This window comes from Symphalangus syndactylus, chromosome 20, assembly GCF_028878055.3.
Source record: "Symphalangus syndactylus isolate Jambi chromosome 20, NHGRI_mSymSyn1-v2.1_pri, whole genome shotgun sequence".
NCBI classification, from domain to species: domain Eukaryota; kingdom Metazoa; phylum Chordata; class Mammalia; order Primates; family Hylobatidae; genus Symphalangus; species Symphalangus syndactylus.
This window is the reverse complement of record NC_072442.2, coordinates 49,968,916-49,991,406: the sequence shown is the minus strand read 5'-3', so window position 1 is coordinate 49,991,406 and position 22,491 is coordinate 49,968,916. Positions and strand designations below refer to the sequence as shown.

The 22,491-nt window shown below is 45.8% G+C and overlaps 1 protein-coding gene across 6 annotated transcripts in view; it reads left to right on the top strand.

The window, feature by feature from the left end:
• The window catches only part of PECAM1 (platelet and endothelial cell adhesion molecule 1), a 91,876-nt gene that overhangs the window by 46,305 nt on the left and 23,080 nt on the right, over positions 1 to 22,491 (top strand). For 3 of the 6 annotated variants that reach the window (XM_055257197.2, XM_063629351.1, XM_055257196.2), the window contains 8 exons: positions 2,793 to 3,041; positions 5,781 to 6,056; positions 9,792 to 10,079; positions 11,146 to 11,253; positions 12,668 to 12,695; positions 13,726 to 13,799; positions 15,759 to 15,812; positions 17,869 to 17,931. In XM_055257197.2, coding sequence (XP_055113172.2) covers positions 2,793 to 3,041; positions 5,781 to 6,056; positions 9,792 to 10,079; positions 11,146 to 11,253; positions 12,668 to 12,695; positions 13,726 to 13,799; positions 15,759 to 15,812; positions 17,869 to 17,931 — 1,140 coding nt within the window. The remainder of the gene's footprint in view (positions 1 to 2,792; positions 3,042 to 5,780; positions 6,057 to 9,791; positions 10,080 to 11,145; positions 11,254 to 12,667; positions 12,696 to 13,725; positions 13,800 to 15,758; positions 15,813 to 17,868; positions 17,932 to 22,491) is intronic. The other 3 variants (XM_063629353.1, XM_063629352.1, XM_055257200.2) reach the window with 2 other exon arrangements.

Sequence of the window (22,491 nt, the reverse complement as noted above, 5' to 3'; positions counted from 1 at the left end):
CACAAATGAGAAAGCATTAGTAAACTCAAAAATAATGATAACATGGCTGGGCATGGTGGCTCACATCTGTAATCCCAGGACTTGGGAGGCCAAGGTGGGCAGATCACTTGAGGCCAGGAGTTCGAGACCAGCCTGGCCAATATGATAAAACCCCATCTCTACTAAAAATACAAAAATTAGCTGGGCATGGCAGCATGCCTGTGATCTCACCTACTTGGGAGGCTGAGGCCCAAGAATCTCTTGAACCCGGGAGGCAGAGGCTGCGGTGAGCTGAGATCACACCACTGAACTCCAGCCTGGGCCACAGAGTGAGACTCTGTCTCAAAAAAAAAAAAAAAAAAAAAAAAAAGAAATGACAACAATTACCCTTTGTTGAACATTGTATGATGGGTTTATATACATTTTCTTTTCTTTTTTTTTTTCTTTTTTGAGACAAAGTGTCACTCTGTTGCCCAGGCTGGAGTGCAGTGGCACGATCTTGGCTCACTGCAACCTCTGCCTCCCAGGTTCAAGTAATTCTCCTGCCTCAGCCTCCCGAGTAGCTGGGATTACAGGTGTGCGCCACCATGCCCTGCTAATTTTTTGTATTTTTAGTAGGGATGGGGCTTCACCATGCTGTCCAGGCTGGTCTCAAACTCCTGACCTCAAGTGATCTGCCTGCCTCGGCCCCCCAAAGTGCTGGGATTATAGGCATGAGCCACTGGGCTGGTCCAGGTTTATATACATTTTCATTTCATGCTCATAACAATTCTAGGAGATAGGCATAAGAATGCCCACTTTATGGATGTGGAAACTGAGACTGTGAGGTTAGTAACTCAACCAAGGATTACAGGGTTACCAAGGGGGTAGAACAAGAGTCACCCTCAGGCCTGTTTGGCTTTCAAATCCATGAACTTGAAAGTTCCCTCAGACTCCTAACCCTCCTTACCTGGCTTTATTTCCCTCTAAAGTACTTAGCACCAAAAATATACTCTACCTTTCTTTTTTATTATGTGTATGCAGCCACTAGAATGCAACCCGCTGAGAACAGGAGCATTATTATGTTCAGTGCTATATCCTTAACACCTAGAACAGTGCCTGGCACACACTGGAATTCAATACATATTTGTTGGATGAAGGAATGAGTGTTGGATGACAATGTTTCAGGGGACAGAGACAGTCGGCACTTCTTGGTTGCACGGTGAAGGTGTTCTCGTGTGTCAGCATTCATACGTTCATTCATTCATTTGTTCACTTATTTACTAAAAGCCTCCTATGTGTCAAGCATTGAGTGTGCAGTGTCAACAACAGTCTCCAGCACCATAGGTAGGCTACCAACTACCCAACTGGTATATTGGCATATACGTGGGGTCCTGCTGGTCTATAATGTGTGCTAGCAATTTACTGAATTATTGATCATGACTTATATTTTGATGGCTCATGGTATTTTTTTACTGATACAATTTATATTATCTCATTAAAGAAAAGTACCAGTTCAACACATATTGAGCATTTTCTGTATGCTGGGCAACTTACTGGGGATAAAGAGCTACCTAAGACCCCATTTTGCCTATGAAGAATTCATAGACATAAATAGACCAGTCTACAGCATTTTGTGGTAGAAGCCCAGATGGACTGAGACATTCTGTCTCAGACACTTTCCCTGGATAACTTTCTCCAAGAGGCCTTTTCATGATTCCCCAAGACTAGATTCAGTGTCTTTTTTCTTTTTTTTGAGATGGAGTTTTGCTTTTGTTGCCCAAGATGGAGTGAAGTGGCACGATCTCGTCTCACTGCAACCTCCGCCTCCCGGGTTTAAGCGATTCTGCTGCCTCAGCCTCCTGAGTAGCTGGGATTATAGGTGCGCATCACCACACCTAGATGATTTTTGTATTTTTAGTAGAGACGGGGTTTTGCCATGTGGGCCAGGCTCGTCTTGAACTCCTGACCTTGTGATCCGCCCACCTCGGCCTCCCAAAATGCTGGGATTACAGGTGGGAGCCACCGCGCCCTGCCAGTTCAGTGTTTTTTCTATGGGCTCTGTGACAAACAATGCATCTGAATCAACCACTAAATGTAAGTGCTTTGAAGTCAGAGACTGTTTCTTATTCACTGCTATCTCTCAGTGCCTAGCAAGGGGCCCGCCACAGAGAGAACCTGCAATAAATACTTGTGGGGTGAAATGAGTGAGTGAACAAATACATGAGTGAATGCATGAATCATTATTTGCTGCATTAAAAGCTGCAAAACTTTTCTTTTGTTTCTTTTTTTGAAATGGAGTTTCACTCTTGTTGCCCAGGCTGGAGTGCAGTGGAGCGATCTCGGCTCACTGCAAGCTCTGTCTCCTGGGTTCAAGGGATTCTCTTGCCTGAGCCTCCCGAGTATCTGGGATTACAGGCGCCCACCACCATGCTGGCTAATTTTATATTTTTAGTAGAGATGGGATTTCACCATGTTGCCCAGGCTGGTCTCCTGACCTTGGGTGATCCACCCACCTCTGCCTCCCAAAGTGCTGGGATTACAGGCGTGAGCCACCACACCCAGCCACAAGTTGCAAAACTTTTCTAATCCTCATCATTGAAATAAATTGGATTAACAAGAAAGGAAAACCTGCCATTGGAATCCTAGGCAAAGAATGAACCCTAGCTCCTTACTGGGGTGATCGTTAGGTATATGAGAAGCAAAGGAAAACTTTTTGCTGGAAGTTGGAAGTTGGTTCTGCCAACAGCACCTGAGCCAAGGGCCTCTCCAGGAAGGGGCTTTAGGGTGGTGGCCAGACACATCTCGCTCCATTCCCACTCACTGTTTTTCAGAACTATTTTCCAAGCCCGAACTGGAACCTTCCTTCACACGTCTGGACCAAGGTGAAAGACTGAACCTGTCCTGCTCCATCCCAGGAGCACCTCCAGCCAACTTCACCATCCAGAAGGAAGATACCATTGTGTCACAGACTCAAGATTTCACCAAGATAGCCTCAAAGTGGGACAGTGGGACGTATATCTGCACTGCAGGTATTGACAAAGTGGTCAAGAAAAGCAACACAGTCCAGATAGTCGTATGTGGTAAGTATATCGTTGCTGACTCAGAGGACATCCGGGGTTGAATGGGAGAAAGGAAATTTATCTGCAGCTGCCGCCCTGTCCGGTCTGAGCAGACTCAGGCAGGGTAAGAACTAGAAGGAGAGAAGGATGAAATCAAAAGGCCAAAGAAACAAGGAGGTATTCCTGCTCAGAACACTGATTCACTGATGATGATGTGGCCTCTGACTTGCTAAGATTCTAGCAAGATTCTGCCTCTTGGAGCAAGTACCCACCCAAGAGGTCAGGAAGGAAACACTACTCAGTCAATGTTAAACTTTTTTTTTTTTTTTTTTTTTTTTGAGACAGAGTCTCACTCTGTCGCCCAGGCTGGAGTGCATTGGCACGATAGCTCACTGCAACCTCTGCGTCCTAGGTTCAAGCGATCTCCTGCCTCAGCCTCCCAGGTAGCTTGGATTACAGGTGCCCGCCACCATGTCTGCCTAATTTTTGTATTTTTATTTTTATTGTATTTATTTATTTATTTATTTATTTTTTGAGATGCAGTCTCACTCTGTCACCCAGGCTGGAGTGCAGTGGCACGATCTGGGCTCACTGCAAGCTCTGCCTCCTGGGTTCACGCCATTCTCCTGCCTCAGCCTCCCAAGTAGCTGAGACTACAGGCGCCCGCAACCACGCCTGGTTAATATTTTTTTGTATTTTTAGTAGAGACGGGGTTTCATCGTGTTAGCCAGGATGGTCTCGATCTCCTGACCTCTTGATCTGCCTGCCTCGGCCTCCCAAAGTCCTGGGATTACAGGCGTGAGCCACCACACCCGGCCAAGAATATCAAAATTCTATTTTTTAAATCTGTATCCTGGCTAACCCAAAAGGGTAAGACTTCCAGTGGACAGAATGTAGGTATTTGACCACCAGGAGCTGGGCTTCTTAGGCCTGAATGTGCATGCAAGACCTGGTTAAAATACAGGTTATGATTCAGTATTTTAGGCCCAGATGGGGCCGGGTTCTGCATCTCTAACTAGCATTTTGGTGATGTGGATGCTGTTGGTCTCTGGACCACACTTTGGGTGGCGAGATTCTGGATGATTATAGAACTCCAGTCAAGTTGTCACTGTCACTATATTATTCAGTCACAATCCTTTGATTTAACCTGTGGCTGTGTTTTATCCAGCTAAGATTTTATTATAGCTTCAACTGAACCAGGATTTTAGCCTATTTTTAATGCTCTAACCACCTAACTCAAAAGTCAGGAATGCAAGAGACAAATGTGTGTTATTACGTTTTATTTTATTTTTTGTTCTTGGGAGGAGGAAATCTCATTGTATAAGGTTTAAATAACCTAATGCCTAAATAATGACCTAATATAATTCTTATCTGTTAAGAGGCTATAGCACTAAGAAGATTTATTTTTCTTTTTTCTTTTTCTTTTTTTTTTTTTTTTTTTGAGACGGAGTTTTGCTCGTTGCCCAGGCTGGAGTGCAATGACATGATCTCGGCTCACCGCAACCTCCGCCTCCCGGGTTCAAGCGATTCTCCTGCCTCAGCCTCCTGAGTAGCTAGGATTACAGGCATGCGCCACCATGCCCAGCTAATTTTGTATTTTCAGTAGAGATGGGGTTTCTCTACGTTGGTCAGGCTGGTCTTGAAGTCCCGACCTCAGGTGATCTGCCCACCTCGGCCTCCCAGAGTGCTGGGATTACAGGCATGAGCCACCGTGACTGTCTGAGAATAATTTAAAAACGTATATATTGGCTGGACCTGGTGGCTCACACCTGTAATCCCAACACTTTGGGAGGCCAAGGTGGGTGGATCACCTGAGGTCAGGAGTTTGAGATCAGCCTGGCCAACATGGTGAAACCCCCTCTCTACTAAAAATACAAAAGTTAGCCGGGTGTGGTGGCACATGCCTGTAATCCCAGCTACTCAGGAGGCTGAGGCAGGAGAATCCCTTGGACCCAGGAGGTGGAGGTTGTGGTGAGCTGAGATTGTGCCATTGCACTCCAGCCTGGGTGACGGTCTCAAAACACACACACACACACACACACACATATCTCCTCGGTCAGGTGTGGTGGCTCATACTTATAATCCCAGCATCCCAGCACTTTGGGCAGCTGATGTGGGAGGATCACTTGAGTCCAGGAGTTCAAGACCAGTCTGGGCACATAGTGAGACCCTGTCTCTACAAAAAATAAAGAATTAGCCAGGTGTGGTGTGCACCTATAGTCCCAGCTACTCGGGAGGCTGAGGTAGGAGGATTGCTTGATTCTGGGAGATTGTAGTGAGCAGCGATTGCACCATTGCACTCCAGCCTGGGTAACAGAGTGAGACCCTGTCTCAAATACACACACACACACCACACATACACACACATTTTGTTGGCTACTTGTACTTTTTCTATGCTTTCTGTGTCTTTGCTCAACACAAGAAGAGTATATTATGTGTGCATGTGCATGTGAGATATGGTAAAATATAAACATGTATTTCTGGGGATGTAATGTTTTCCTTGAATTTCTGTCATTCTCTGTTTTGCTTATTGTACTTCTCTTTCCCTTTCCCTTCTCACCACCCCCCCCTCCCCCCCACCCCCCCACACACAGCCTGTCAGTCTCATAGGTGTCCTATAAAGGTAAATAAGGCAGGCAGGCATTTGAAATTACAGCAGGGATAGAAAGCAAAGCTCAGGCTTTGGAGAAGGAACCTCTTGGGCTGGATGCTTTGCTTTTACCTTCAGTGCCTTTTGGCTTGTTTCTCCCTCTGTTCTAGAAATGCTCTCCCAGCCCAGGATTTCTTATGATGCCCAGTTTGAGGTCATAAAAGGACAGACCATTGAAGTCAGTTGCCAATCGATCAGTGGAACTTCGCCTATTTCTTATCGCCTTTTAAAAACAAGTAAAGTTTTGGAGAGTAGTACCAAGAACTCAAGTGATCCTGCGGTATTCAAAGACAACCCCACTGAAGACGTCGAATACCAGTGTGTTGCGGATAATTGCCATTCCCACGCCGAAATTTTAAGTGAGGTTCTGAGGGTGAAGGTGATAGGTAAGTTGCTGTGCTATGAGAAGAAATCATGTGGGCTTGGGGCATTCGTTCGTGCCCAAGGACTGTGGGGACAATAAGAGAAATAGGGGGCCAGGTGCAGTGGCTCACGCCTGTAATCCCAGCACTTTAGGAGGCCAAGGCCGGTGAATCATTGAGGCCAGGAGTTCAAGACCAGCCTGGCCAACATGGTGAAACTCCATCTCTACTAGAAATACAAAAATTAGCTGGGTGTGGTGGCGTGCGCATGTAATCCCAGCCACTCGGGAGGCTGAGGCAGGAGAATCTCTTGAACCCAGGAAGCAGAGGTTGCACTGAGCCAAGATGTGCCATTGCACTCCAGCCTGGGCAACGAGAGCGAAACTCCATCTGAAAAAAAAAGGAGAGAGAGAAGTAGTGGGTGCTTATGCAAAGTCCATACACTAGATATGCACCAAAGCAGGGCCAAGGTTCAGTAAAGGAGGCTGGAAAATATTTGGGGGCTATTGATGAGGACAATGTAATCTCTTTCCAGAACCTTTCAACAAACTGCTAAAATATGATAAGCATGAAAATGTCCTGACTGCAGGAAGCACTGAAGTTGTGCATGTGGACTCCGTTAGCACTTTCTCCTTTTCAGATACACTGTTCTGAGAATTGTAGATCAGGACTCTGCTGTTGTGACTCCTAGCTGGGCAACCTGTCTTGTGTGAAATCTGCAGCAGTGAGAGTTACAGGCTGTGGTCTCATGAGAATTACTAACATTTGCCTTGGATTCTCATCATACTCAAGAGAAATATACTATTGTCTTGGCGGTGGACAGTTTCCCTTAAGCCTCTATCTCATGCCTCTCAGAAGGCCTCAGGAGTGCCATTGCTTGCATGTCTTAGATATTTTGCATCCTGTTGTAAAAAGTTTAATAAGGCTTCCTCCTCTTTGTCCTTCTTGTTTAGTAACTGCCTATCTACATGTGCTGCTGGTGGATGTGAATAGGAGAGAGGGATTCCTGCTTCTATTCATGTATAGTCTAATAGTAGCCATACCTTTTCAATTAACATTAACATAGTCCAGGTGAGGTAGCTCACACCTGTAATCCTAGTGCTTTGGGAAGCTGAGGTGGGCGGATCACCTGAGATCAGGAATTCGAGACCAGCCTGGCCAACATGATGAAATCCTGTCTCTACTAAAAATACAAAAAATTAGCTGGGTGTGGTGGTGGGCACCTTTAATCCCAGCTACTCGGGAGGCTGAGGCACAAGAATCATTTGAACCTGGGAGGCAGAGGCTGCAGTGAGCCAATATCATTCCACTGCACTCCAGCCTGGGCAACAGAGCAAGACTACATCTCAAAAAAAAAAAAATTAACATTAACATAGACTAAGCACCTAAAGGTGTGAGGCATACAAAAAAGAAGACATAGTCTTTGTTTCAATGCTGTAATAAGAAACACAAGCTCTCCTAATTAAATGATGGAGAAACATCTAAATCATAATACAAATAAGCATAGAAAAAATGTTAGCGGTCATGTTTGGTTGTCACATGAACTATATCCTTATAGTGATGGTGATAGTAATTCAGGGTGTGTCAGACGTCATCTAGCTTAAGTGGGTAAACATAGTGAAAGAGCTGGGCTAGGTGCCAGGGCTTGAGAATGGGTGGGAGAGAAGGCTGAAGATGGCTGAACATTTACAGCAAACACATGAGCCAAAAGGTTCCACGGGGCACTTCAAAAGACTGTGCGTGGCCAGGTGCGGTGGCTCATGCCTATAATCCCAGCACTTTGGGAGGCTGAGTCAGGTGGATCACTTGAGCCCAGGAGTTTGAGACTAGCTTGGCCAACATGGTGAAACCCCGCCTCTACTAAAAATACAAAAATTAGCCCAGCATGGTGGTGGGTGTCTGTAGTCCCAGCTACTCAGGTGGCTGAGGCGGGAGAATCGCTTGAATCCAAGAGGCGGAGGTTGCAGTGAGCCAAGATCGTGCCACTGCACTCCAGCCTGGGTGACAGAGTGAGACTCTATCTCAAAAAACAGCAACAACAAAAAAGACTGTGGCCAAATCAGATGGCTGGAAACAAAGGCTGGAGGTTGGGAATGGAGAATCACTGGATATGAGCTGAAAAAGTGGCTGAGCCTAAGTGTGAAAGGTGTCAGGTGCCAGTCTCAGGAGTAGGGAATTGTCCTGCATGCAGTGAAAAGCCAGAAGACAGAAGGAAGGACAGGATGCAAATGAGTTCTCGGACCGATCCACCTGGTGGCTGGGTCAGGGAGCAGGCATGGGGACTTCAGACCTCATGGTTCGTTAGAGGCTAATGTGGAAGCCCATGTAAAGCTGTTGGTTTAAACTGGGTCAATATCAGTGGCTCACATTTACTGACCATGTGTCCATCCCTGTGTGAAGTACTATAGTAAATTGCTCCAATGGAAACTCACAATAACCACAGAAGACCAGTAACAGCATTGTCGTTATTTTATCATGACGCAGCTGAGGCTTAGGGCAGATAGCTGGTGGGTGGTGGGACTGGGATTTGAGCCCACTGGTGTCCCAGGCCCGGAGCTTGGCTTCTTCCATTGTCTTACCACAGCCTGCACTCATAGCAGAGTGACTCATAAGTCACAATACCATCTGCTGACCATCTGCTCTCACACTAGAAGGAAAGTCTACTTGGGAAGACAATTTAGGATCCGAATTTTGGTAGTTGAGGATGGAGCTAGGAAAAGCGGATACAGGAAGTAGCCAAGTTCTGCTTGGACCTGCAGGGAGTGAGGCTGGCTGGGCTTCCAGGTGGAAATGCCCAGGTGAAAAGGGAGACTTGGAGTTCAGGAAAGTAACCTGGACTGGAGCCATAGGTTTAGGTGTCAGTGGCTCAGAGACAGAAGCTCAGCGTGTAGGTGAAATCACCCAGGAGGAGAATGGGGATGGAAAACTGAGGATTGAATTTTGCAAAATGTTCATACTTCCGGGCAAAACAAAGAATAACCAGTGAATAAGAAAGGGTGCCAGGTAAGAAAGGAAGAGAATCAGAGTCACGAGGAAGCCCAGAAGCCCAGAAAAAGCTGAGTAAGTAAGACCTGGGCAACAGTGAAGTGTGGAGAGCCCAAGGCTGGGAGCCTGGAGGAAGAGCATCCACCACTGAATTTAATCAGCAGGGGACTCAGGGACGTTGGTTGGGGAATCAAGTGACCTTCCCAGTTTCTTCAAAACTTGAGATAGAGTGCAATGTCACAAGATTGTGACTACACAAGAGTGCAGTCAGATTTCAGGGGTAACAAGAAAGTGGGAAATAAGGATGTCAAAGCATAAAGGAAAAAGGAGAAAAAATGGCCGATAGCTAGAGAAGGCGGTGGGTCAAGATTGTTTGTGGCCTGGCATGGTGGCTTATGCCTGTAATCCCAGCATTTTGGAAGGCCGAGATGGGCAAATCACTTGAGGTCAGGAATTCAAGACCAGCCTGGCCAACAGGGCAAAACCCCATCTCTAAAACAACAACAACAACAACAACAACAAAAATCCGAAAATTTAGCTGGGCCTGGTGGGTGCACCTGTCATTCCAGCTACTCAGGAGGCTGAGGCAGGAGATTTGCTTGAACCCAGGAGGCAGAGGTTGCAGTAAGCCAAGATTATACCACTGCACTCCAGCCTGGGTGACAAGAGTGGGACTCTGTCTCAGAGAAAAAAAAAAAGTTGAGCAGTGGCTGTCTCATGTTCCTCTTCCTCTGCCTTTCTTTGCTCAGTGTGAATCCTTTTCCTGCTTTTCAGCCCCGGTGGATGAGGTCCAGATTTCTATCCTGTCAAGTAAGGTGGTGGAGTCCGGAGAGGACATTGTGCTGCAATGCGCGGTGAATGAAGGATCTGGTCCCATCACCTATAAGTTTTACAGAGAAAAGGAGGGCAAACCCTTCTATCAAATGACCTCGAATGCCACCCAGGCATTTTGGACCAAGCCGAAGGCTAGCAAGGAACAGGAGGGAGAGTATTACTGCATAGCCTTCAACAGAGCCAACCACGCCTCCAGTGTCCCCAGAAGCAAAATACTGACAGTCAGAGGTGAGTCAGGGTCTCCACAGCAAGCTGTGCCGTGGGCTCCCAAGGGCAAGACCAGAAAACACACCCCTTGTAAGAGGGAGTTGGGGGGAGTTTAGCTCATGTGACTAAAGGCTAGGAGACTAATGTCCTCCAGGCTCTTGGTTGCAAGTGACAGAAACCCACTCGAATTAAGTAAAAAAGAGGAATTGATTATTATAAGGAATTGGGAGAATGTCACATTGTTCCAATTACAAATTCTTGGCAGACTCACCATTGAGTCATCTTGGGTCAAACATCCACCCACAGACCACTGGTGGCCAAGGGGATTGGGTCATGCAGAACAGACATGATTGGAGAGCTCACTTTTGTGGGTGGGGGTGGTTTCCTGGAAAGGAAGAGGGCTGAACACACATGCCAAAAAGGAGTCTACTCCACTTGAGCCCTGGAGTTGGAGACCAGCCTGGGCAACATGGTGAAACCCCATCTCTACAAAAAGTACAAAAGTAGGCTGGACGCAGTGGCTCATACCTGTAATCCCAGCTACTCGGGAGGCTGAGACATGAGAATCAGTTGAACCCAGGAGGCAGAGGTTGCAGTAAGCAGAGATTGCCCCACTGCACTCCAGCCTGGGTGACAGAGCAAGACTCTGCCTCAAAAATCAAACCAACAAAAAATAGCCGAGTATGGTGGTGTGCTCCTGTAGTCCCAGCTACTCAGGAAGCTGAGGTGGGAGGATTACTCAAGCCCAGGAAGTTGAGGCTGCAGTGAGCTGTCATCAGCCCCTAGCCTGGGTGACAGAGTGAGACCCTGTTTCAAAAAAGAAAAAAAAAAAGAGTCTACCCCAGCAAAGCTGGTTTGTTCCCTCCTTGAGGACCACAGCTGACCTCTATTTGTAGCAGAAACAATCATTTCTGCACCAGCTCTGAGTGCAGAACCCCTCAGAGGTAGATGGATGCTAAGGCAAGCTGCCAGTTACAAGAGCTGTGAGAATCAGTCTGACTTTTGTTGCTTAAGCCTGATATTATTTCTTCCTGGCAGAGGAAGAGCCTATATACAAAAAAAAAATTTTGTTTTGTTTTGTTTTCAGTCGTTCTTGCCCCATGGAAGAAAGGACTTATTGCAGTGGTTGTCATCGGAGTGATCATTGCTCTCTTGATCATTGGGGCCAAATGTTATTTTCTGAGGAAAGCCAAGGGTGAGCATAGTTCTTTCCTTCCATATTGACTGGTCGTCCTTGCCAGGAAACCAGCCAGGGATGCGTGGTGCTTTTCTGACCCCTGGATTCAGCTAGGCAAAAATGAAAGCTATTACTTTCCTCATTGGGCAAAACAGAAAAGATAAATTTGGGGGGAAATTGCATCTTTGTGTGGTTAGAAGAAGCCATTTCTGTAGGTTTATCCATACCTAGTCCTCTAATGCGCGTAAAGTGGGGTGCAAGCGTCTTGGAGACACATATACATGCGCATAACACCCACATGTTGCACACACACATTGAATGCTTTGTAATTAACCTGGCAGTTGTGCTGTGACTTCTACCCTATGCTTGGGGTTAGCTAAGTAAGCCCGGCTGAGCAGCCAGGACCAACTGCTGATAACCAGGAATCAGAGTCAGCTGTCCAAGACTCAAGGAAAAGGGCAGAGCATCAGTAAATCTTGCAAAAATTTTTTTGTGGGATAAGGTAGGTTCTTTTGGAGCCTCTGGTGCTGCTGCCCAGGATGGGAGGGGCAGATGGGGTGAGGAGGGGCCCTGGTTTTTGTCAGGAAAGCTGCCACCCGTCAAGGAAGATAGATCACACCCTGGCGTTGATCTCAGGCCAGCTTCGAGTTACAAGCGCAGGGATTGATTTGGCCTTTACTTTTTGTAATTATCTGGAATCAAAGAGGGTGGTCAGGCACAGTGGCTCACACCTGTAATTCTAGCACTTTGGGGGGCCAAGACAGGTGGATCACTTGAGGTCAGGAGTTCAAGACTAGCCGGGACAACATGGTGAAACCCCCACCTCTACTAAAAATACAAAAAATTGGCCAGACGTGGTGATGGGTGCCTGTAATTGCAGCTACTCGGGAGGCTGAGGCAGGAGAATCACTTGCACCTGGGAGGCAGAGGTTGCAGTGAGTCCAGATCACACCACTGCACTCCAGCCTGGGCAACAGAGCAAGACTTTGTCTCAAAAAAAAAAAAAAAAAAGAGAGAGAGAGAGAGGAAGAGAGCTGCCTGCTTATCTGACTAATCTGGTTCCTGTATCATTGTCTCTTTTTCCATCATATTTCACTAACAAAAATCACTTCCGGCTAAAATAGTCAAGATATCATGTTTCTGAGGAAATATCTTGGTATAAGACCAAGAGAATACCTCTTTCTTTTCTGTCTTTTGTAAAAGAGTGAATATATTTGGCTTCCTTTTCTCTCTTTTTCTGGGTATTCAATCTTCTGGGAAGTCAAATGTAGCTGAAAAGAGTGTTCCTTCACACCTTCCTAGGAGTAAAACAAAGAGAAAAGTGTTTTCTATCTACTAGGTTAGTGCAAAAGTAATTGGCGTTTTGGCCATTATAGTAGTATGGATGTGGGTACCATATACTGACTTTGGTTTTTCTTTCTCTGTTTTAAAGCCAAGCAGATGCCAGTGGAAATGTCCAGGTGAGTGTATTTGTAAGAAGGGGGCGGCTGCTCTGTGAGCACGGTAGACATTCTGTGGAGGGAGATTCTGGTCATTAGGAAGTTTTCAGTGGCTCTTGGCAAACTCAGAAAAACATAGGCCTTCCTTGGGTGTGAGTTGTGTGTGTGTGTGTGTGTGTGTGTGTGTATCTCAGTGGAAGAATGCCAGTTGTCCTTTCATGGGAAGGAATGGCTTTTATTCTGAGATCATGTCCTTCCTACATGATTATTTGTGAAATCTCCCTTTCCTTATGAAATTATAATGGTAGTAGATAAAATTTTTTAAATTTGGCAGAATAGAGTTGGCCTTTAAAAAATAGTTTTACTAACTTTACTGTTCTTGAAATCCCAAATCCAAAAGTATAGAAATGATTGCTCTGTTCCAGAGAGAAACAGTAGCGCAGGATAAGGAATTCAGGGGCTTGGCAGTAGCCTGTGAAGGACTCCTGGTATTCATGTGCACTTTGGTCCTGATGTTTATTTTAATAGGAAAAAGTTTTATCAATGCCAAGCATGGTGGCTCGCGCCCGTAATCCCAGCACTTTGGGAGGCTGAGGCAGGCAGATCACCTGAGGTCAGGAGTTCAAGACCAGCCTAGCCAGCGAAACCCCATCTCTACTAAAAATACAAAAATTAGCCGGGCATAGTGGTGCATGCCTGTAATCCCAGCTACTCGGGAGGCTTAGGCACAAGAATCGCTTGAACCCAGGAGGTGGAGGCTGCAGTGACCGGAGATTGCACCGCTGCACTCCAGCCTGGGCGAAAGAGCAAGACTCTGTCTTAAAACAAACAAACAAACAAACAAACAAAAAAACAGTTTTTTCACATAATCCTTGGAGCTGCCAAAAAATATTAGTTTTCCAAATGAGAGAGTAAAGTTTTCCTTACCTTGTAAAACTCTTCCTGGTTTTCTCATGATCTTTCCTTGATTACTTTGGTGGTTTGGGGTTAGAACAACAACAACAACAAATATATCTATATATTGTTTTCCCTTTTTATATTTCATTTTAAGGCCAGCAGTACCACTTCTGAACTCCAACAATGAGAAAATGTCAGATCCCAGTATGGAAGCTAACAGTCATTATGGTAAAATCATGGTCTCCTGCCATTGCTAATTTTCCCCAACTTGCTGCATACTTCCTTAGCCCTCTCAGAAGCAGAATATGTAAGTGGTGGGATTACAGTTGGAAGAGAAACCCTGGCTTCAACAGGGTGCTTCATCTCATCAGCCACTGGGCCATGTAATATACAGAAACGTAAAAGGAAAGGTAACACATTCTATTCTAACTTCGCCACCTTCCAAACTCCCCTTAGAAGAAAGATAGAGAATAATCATAATGCCCTTTTACCTTCAAAGACTTTGAACATTGCCCCAACGTAATATTATAATTCTCCATTTTCAAGACAGAGACCAGATATCAAATGAAAACATTGGTAAAACATCTTCTCAGATGGAATTATTACAAGCATAAGACAGTTGTACTTCAAATTTGCCACAAAGGGAAAGCAATTTCAATATTCTCTCAGTAGAGGCATAAAGAAAGTGTTCCAATTAAGAAATATCTATTCACAAGGCTCATCAGTAGCTTTAGGGTCAGTTCAGCTGAATGAGTAGCCAGTCCTAGGAGTTCTTAATCCCAGGTTAGTCAGAAAATTGCTCAAGCATTTCAGCAGGGATGCTACTTACTTGCCAGAGGGGGCTATAATTACATCACAAAAAGTCCTGTCCCAGACCAAATTTGGAACACTCTTCCTCTTTTCTTTCTTTTTTTTTTTAGACAGGATCTTCCCAGGCTGGAGTGCAGTGGTGCAATCTCAGCTCACTGCAGCCTCTACCTTCCAGGCTCAGGTGATCCTCCCATCTCAGCCTCCTGAGTAGCTGGGATCACAGGCATGTGCCACCATGCCCAGCTAATTTTTATTTTTTGTAGAGATGGCACTCTACCAATGCTGGTTTCAGACTCCTGGGCTTAAGAGATCCTTCTGCCTTGGCCTCCCAAAGTGCTGGGGTTACAGGTGTGAGCCCCTGAGCCCAGCCACTTTTCTTGCTTTATCAGCAGGTTTGGTCATAGAATGCTCATGTTCTTTTCTAATTCTGTAAGTGTCTCACAAAATAAGAAATTTTTAGGATATACTTTTTACAGAGACATATTTTGCTTGAGAAATATGTTTTAAGAATTGAGTAATTCATATAGTACTGAATCATAAACTTTAAAAAAGGAAAATAAAATATCTGTAGTAATAAAAGTAATGTGTCAGTAAATAGAAAAGAGCAAATATATTGTTTAAGAAACTGTATTCTAGGCTGGGCGCGGTGGCTCATGCCTGTAATCTCAACACTTTGGGAGGCCGAGGCAGGTGCATCACTTGAGGTCAGCAGTTCAAAACCCCCCTGGCCAACATGGTGTAACCCTGTTTCTACTAAAAATACAAAAAATTAGCTGGGCATGATGGTACATGCTTATAATCCCAGCTACTCAGCAGGCTGAGGCAGGAGAATCCCTTGAACCTGGGAGGTGGAGGTTGCAGTGACCTGAGATCGCAACATTGCACTCCAGCCTGAGTGACAAGAGCGAAACTCTATCTCAAAAAAGAAAGAAAGAAAGAAACTGTATTTAGGCCAGGCATGGTAGTTCATGCCTATAATCCCAGCTCTTTGGGAGGCTGAGGTGGGAGGATCACTTGAGGCCAGGAGTTGGAGACCAGCCTGTGCAACAAAGCAACACTAGGAGAATCGCTGGAATCTGGGAGGAGGAGGCTGCAGTGAGCCGGGATTGCACCACTGCACTCCAGCCTGGGTGACAGAGCAAGACATTGTCTCAAAAAGAAAAAAAAAAAAAGAAAGAAGAAAGAAAAAGACTACACAGCAGGTCAAATGGAGCCCACAGGAGGACCAACGAGGGGACCCAGGACCCAGAGACAATGCTAGTTGTCACTACACTGAATAAATCAGGCTTGACTTTGTTAGGGGTACTGAATTTTTAAAAGGTTTTAGAAAACTAGAATTTCCCATGTCACTCACCCTAATTGTTATTTTTCAACCAGGTCACAATGACGATGTCGGAAACCATGCAATGAAACCAATAAATGATAATAAAGGTAATTATCTAATTACATGTTTTTATTAGAACCAACTTTTACATTAAAAAAAGACTCATGGGAAAAGAAAACTAAAACTTGAAAGACTGTGGATAATTTCCCACCTCTCTTAATGACCCTGTACACAGCCGATGTGTCAATGAAGGTAGCTAGCTGCTTTCACCAGAGATGCTGTCTAGTGTCCTCAGTGGGAAAGTCACCTAAATCAAAGTAGGGAAGAACTGGGTTATACCCAAAACACAACTTCCTGACTCATCATGGGCTACTGGGTAAGGCAGTGGGACCTCTTTTTTGTTGAGTATTGAGGTGGTGATTTTTAAAGACAATGGACAATAAATTACTCTCTTCTGCCTGAAGCACTAAGGGATTGGACTAAATCATTTTTCAAAATTCCTTTCTCTCTGGGCTGCTGCCATGGGAGCTAAGGCTCCTAACAAAGAGAAAGGATTCTGTTAAGGTCTCTTCCTTTCTTTCTTTTTTTTGTGTTTTTCTTGAGACAAGAGTCTCGCTCTGTCACCCAGGCTGGAGTGCAGTGGTGTGATCTCGGCTCACTGCAACCTCCACCTCCCAGGTTCAAGCGATTCTCCTGTCTTAGCCTCCCAAGTAACTGGGACTACAGGTGCCTGCCACCACACCCGGCTAATTTTTGTATTCTTAGTAGAGACAGGGTTTCGCTGTGTTGGCCAGGCTGGTCTCGAACTCCTGACCTTGTTATCTGCCCGCCTTGGCCTCCCAAAATGCTGGAATTACAGGTGTGAGCCACTGTGCCTGGCTCTTTTTTTTTTTTTTTTTTTGATACAAAGTCTTACTCTGTCGCCCAAGCTGGAGTACAGTGGCACAATCTTGGCTCACTGCAGCCTCCGCCTCCCGGGTTCAAGCCATTCTCGTGTCTCAGCCTCCCAAGTAGCTGGGATTACAGGTGTGTGCCACCATGCCCAGCTAATTTTTGTATTTTTAGTATTGGTGGATGTTCACCATGTTGGCCAGGCTGATCTCGAACTCCTGACCTCAGGTGATCTGCCCGCCTCAGCCTCCTGAAGTGCTGGGATTACAGGCATGAGCCACCACACCCAGCCTGAAATGTATCTTTGACTGCAGAATCGTTGTTTTAGTGGCTGATGAGAATCCCTATTCTTTAAGGCTTTAAAAACAAAACAGTAATGTTATTTTTGACTTGAAGACAAACTACTTTTCTAGCTTTCACCTTAGTACCCTGAGTGATTTCATTCACATGTACGCCTCATACTCTCCAATTATTTTTAGGCTAGTGACCCCGTTCCCCATTTCCCGAAATCCTCTCGGTCTTGGAGGTAGCTTTGTTTGCCTGTGGCTATAGAGAAGGCTTCCAGCATCTTGAGTGAGACTGAATTGGGAGAACCGCTGGGGCTGATACTGGGCTGTTTTCTGTCTCTACTGACCTGTTCCAAGTCCCCCCACAGTAGAAACAGGCACCTAGGCCAGAGGGTCCCTCTACATCCTGGTAACAGAGGAATCAGGGAGGAAACCGTGGGCCCCGAGGCCCTGTATCTGCCTCCTGGACCAGTGCAGGGTTTGTACTCCCTTCCTCATCCCGAATGGAATTAAGCCTGTGTCTGGCTACCCCCTCAAAATACAGAATACTTTAATAACCTGAATGAAAATCTAGCCAGGCGCAGTGGCTTATGCCTGTAATCCCAGCACTTTGGGAGGCTGAGGTGGGCGGATCACTTGAGGTCAGGAGTTCAAAACCAGCCTGGCCAATATGGTGAAACCCTGTCTCTACTAAAAATACAAAAATTAACCCTGTCTCTACTAAAAATACAAAAATTAGCCGGGCATGGTAGTGCACACCTGTAATCCCAGCTACTCAGGAGGCTGAGGCAGAAGAATCACTTGAACCCGGGAGGTGGAGGTTGCAGTTAGCTGAGATCGCACCACTGCACTCCAGCCTGGGCGACAGAGTGAGACTCTGTTTCAAAACAAAAAAAAGAAAAGAAAAGAAAGTCTACTTCTACGATCTGAGGTGCCCACAAGAGATTCCACCTAAACAACAAGCTGCTGTGGTTTCTTTGAGCAGAGCCTCTGAACTCAGACGTGCAGTACACGGAAGTGCAAGTGTCCTCAGCCGAGTCTCACAAAGGTAAGTGCCACTCGAGTGAGTCCCCAGGCATTGCCTTTGGCTTGGGTGTAAACCCCAGGGGTGGGGGGGGTGCCGTGTTCAGTAAGAAGAGTCTGTGCACCCTCAGTCACTCCAAAGGAAGTGATTAGCAGACCTACCGGCCTGCTAAGACTGGAAGGAGCAAAGGCCCTGGCCCTGGCCCTGGCTCTGAGCCGTAAAATCTCAATAATTTAAAAGAAAAAAAGAAAAGGCCAGGCACGGTGGCTCACGCCTGTAATCCTAGCACTTTGGGAGGCCAAGGTGGGTGGATCACCTGAGGTCAGGAGTTCGAGACAAGCCTGACCAACATGGTAAAACCCCTTCTCTACTAAAAATACAAAAATTAGCCAGCTCTGGTGGTGCGCACCTGTAATCTCAGCTACTCAGGAGGCTGAGGCAGGAGAATCACTTGAACCCGGAAAGCAGAGGTTGCAGTGAGCTGAGATTGTGCCACTGCATTCCAGCCTGGGTGACAGAGCGAGACTCCATCTCAAAAAATATATATATTTATATATATAATATATATAAATATATTACATAATATATAATATATAAATATATTACATAATGTATAATATATATATTACATAATATATAATATATAAATATTATATATAAATAATATTTATATATAACATATAAATATATATTATATATTATATATAAATATATAATATATATTATATATTAATACATAATATATAAATATATATTATATATTTATATATTATGTATTAATATATAATATATATAATATATAAATATACATATTATATATAATATATATGTTTTCTTTGTGTATATATAATATATATTTTTATAATATTTATATATTATATTTTTTATTTTTATATATTTTATCTATAATATTTTTGTATTTATATTATTTATATATTTTTTATTATATATATATATTTTTTTCTTTGTTGAGATGGAGTCTCACTCTGTGCCCAGGCTGGAGTGCAGTTGCGCGATCTTGGCTCACTGCAACCTCTACCTCCAGGTTCAAGCGATTCTCCTGCTTCAGCTTCCTGAGTAGCTGGGATTACAGGTGTGCGCCACCACAGCTGGCTAATTTTTTTTTTTTTTGTATTTTTAGTAGAGATGGGGTTTCACCATGTTGGCCAGCGTGAACTTGAACTTCTGACCTCAAATGATCCACCCCCCTCAGCCTCCCAAAGTGCTGGGGTTACAGGTGTGAGCCACCACACTCTGCCTCAAAAATTTTAAAAATTAATTAAAGAAAAATAGAGACAGGGTTTTGCCATGTTGCCCTGGCTGGTCTCAAATTCCTGGGCTCAAGCAATCTGCCCACTTTTGTCTCCCAAAGTGCTGGGATTACAGGTGGAAGCCACCACACCTGGCCAATTTTCGACCATTATTAGTTATGATACTACTAATAATAGGTAAGATTTATTGAGCACTTACTAAGTGCCAAGGAATTAGGAAGTATTGAGCAATTTGTCCCTTCCAGAGGTAGACCCCTTGCCAAACCCAGTGTGTTCCTAAAGTTGCTTGTACAGACTGAATGTGTGTAAATCAAATGCATGTTTCAAGATATCGAGTGCTTTGCCATTTAGAGGGACACTTAGGTAAAGGCTTTTGAAAGCACGAGATCCCTCTCCGTGTGAGCAGTGGTACTGATTTTACACCTTGGGTTTTGTTTTTGTGTTTGTGGTTCTCTCAAGGGCAGGCTGGCCTGGAATTCCCTGTCTCTGGTTCTGTGCTGGGGAAATGGATGCAGAGTGGGCTGCTTCGTAGCAAATGCTAGAACATCAATCTCATTTGTTTTGGGCACCATAAAAACATGCATCTCCTGGCCAGGCATGGTGGCTCACACTTGTAATCCTAGTACTTTGGGAGGCCAAGGCAGGCAGATCACTTGAGGCCAGGAGTTCGAGACCAACCTGGCCAACATGGTCAAACCCCATCTCTACTAAAATACAAAAATTAGCCGGGCATGGTGGCGCATGCCTGTAATCCAAGCTACTGGGGAGGCTGAGGCAGAAGAATCGCTTGAACCCAGGAGGCAGAGGTTGCAGTGAGCCAGGATCAAGCCACTGCTCTTTAGCCTTGGTGGCAGAGCAAGACTCCGTCTAAAAAAAAATTTTAAATGCATCTCCTAACCCTCCTCCTCCTTTGCTAACCCAGATTGGGCAGTACACAGTCCCCGGGGGCCACTGCACACTCCTGCACGCTCAAAGGAAACAGTGGCTCCTGCACGCTCAAAGGAAGCAGTCTCAGAACCTTCCTGCCCAGCTGGGAAGCTCCCTGGGATCATTGCCATCTGTCTCCCTTCCTCTGAGGCTAACCCCAGGCTGCATCCACCTAGCCAGGCAGGCCTGGGGCAGTTTTCCTGACTGTGCAGGCTGAATGCGTGCAGTTTTCCAGGCCGCACCAGCCACTAGACAGACCACATGGCAATGGGGTCCTGAAATCACCCCTTGCTCCATGATCTGGGAGGAGTCTTGGACTTCTCCTTGTGTTCTCTTTTTGAGCCTGGGCTGTGTGTCAGCAGGTGTATACACAGAACTTTCCTTACAGGGATGCCCTGTAGAGCCGCTGGGCTGTGTGCTGCACCACTGGGGCACATTCCCATAGCCTGCCAACAGAATGGCCCCCGGGGGTTGTGTACTGCCCAATCTGCACAACTCAGTTCCAAGTCTAGACTGGACCTGAGAGGGGTGGGGAACGCGGCAGGCCTGAAACTCTCTTCCTCTTTTTTTTTTTTTTTTTTTTTTTTTAAGACAGTCTTGCTCTTGTTGCCCAGGCTGGAGTGCAATGGCACAATTTCTTCACGCTGCTTCCTCCACTTCCCAGATTCAAGCTATTCTCCTGCCTCAGCCTCCCGAGTAGCTGGGGTTACAGGCACCCACCACCATCCCCGGCTAATTTTTGTATTTTTAGTAGAGACAGGGTTTTACCATGTTGGCCAGGCTGGTCTCGAACTCCTGACCTCAGGTGATCCACCCGCCTTGACCTCCCAAAGTGCTGGGATTACAGGCGTGAACCACCAGGCCTGGCCTCTTCCTCTTTATTTCATTGTAAAGTGATTGGTTTGTTGAGATAACAAATTGTGATTAAGGCCCATGAGGGACCAACCACTATGCAGGCAGCACAAGCACATATAGACCCTCCCTTGTGGAGGGGACAGCCTGAGAGAGAGCCACGAACACAGTGCAGCAAAGGCTGGGTGGCGTCAGTTATCATAAGTGCCTGGAAGGGGAAGAACAGGGTGCGATGAGAAGGCATAAAAGGTGACACCTTTTCTGGCTTGGGTGGCCCAAGGAGGCCTCTTTGAGGGGTGACATTTAAGCAGGGCCAGAAGGGTGCAAAGAAGGCAGCCCCACCAGGAGGGAGGGGTGGGCAGTCCCAGGAAATAGGAAGGGCAGTGTGAGGCGGTTCAGAACTTGACTCATCCAAGATTTGAAAGGAGGCCCTTGCGTCTGCAGAGTCAGCAGGACAGAAAGCAGGAACAGGAAGCTGGGAGGATGCAGGGCCTCTGAGGATTTCTTTGCATTCTATTCTAAGTGGATTCGAGAGCCTTTGGAAGGATTTAGACAGGGAAGTAACAGCTTTCAACTTTCTTCTTTAAAAAATGTCCTTGGCTGGGTGCAGTGGCTCACATCAGTAATCCTAACACTTCGGGAGGCCGAGGCAGGCGGATCACCTGAGGTCTGGAGTTCGAGACCAGCCTGGCCAACGTGGTGAAACTCTGTCTCTACTAAAAATACAAAAATTAGCCAGGCATGGTGGCGTGTGCCTGTAATCCTGGCTACTTGGGAGGCTGAGGCAGGAGAATTGCTTGAACCCAGGAGGCATAGCTTGCAGTGAGCCGAGATTGTGCCACTGCACTCCAACCTCAGTGATAGAGTGATACTCCATCTCAAAAAAAAAAAAAAAGTCCTTGTGGCTGGCATGGAAAACAGATTGAAGGAGGGCAAAAACAGAAGCAGAGAGACTAGTGTGTTATCACCAGGCAAGAGGGATGGGCGGGCACAGTGCTGGCAATGTATGGATTCTATTCTAGATATATCTTGGAGTCAGATCACAGCACCAGATGAAGAATTGAATGGCCAGGATGGGAGACCTAATTACTGCCTGCTGCTGCTGCTGCTGCTGCTGCTGTGTGTGTGTGTGTGTGTGTGTGTGTGTGTGTGTGTATGTGTGTGTAACAGGGTCTCGCTGTGTTGCCCAGACTGGAGTGCAGTGGCACAATCTCAGCTCACTACAACCTCCACCTCCCTGGTTCAAGCAATTCTCCTGCCTCAGCCTCCCAAGTAGCTGGGATTACAAGTGCCTGCCACCACGCCCAGCTAATTTTTGTGTTTTTAATAGAGACAGGGTTTCACCATGTTGGCCAGGCTGCTCTCAAACTCCTAACCTTCAGTGATCTGCCCACCTCAGCCTCCCAAAGTGCTGGGATTACAAGCATGAGCCACTGCACCTGGCCCTGGTTTTCTTTTTCTTGCTCAAAGGTGGGGAAGGGTTGAAGGGACAAGAAGGAGGTATTGTAATCCCAGCACTTTGGGAGGCAGAGGC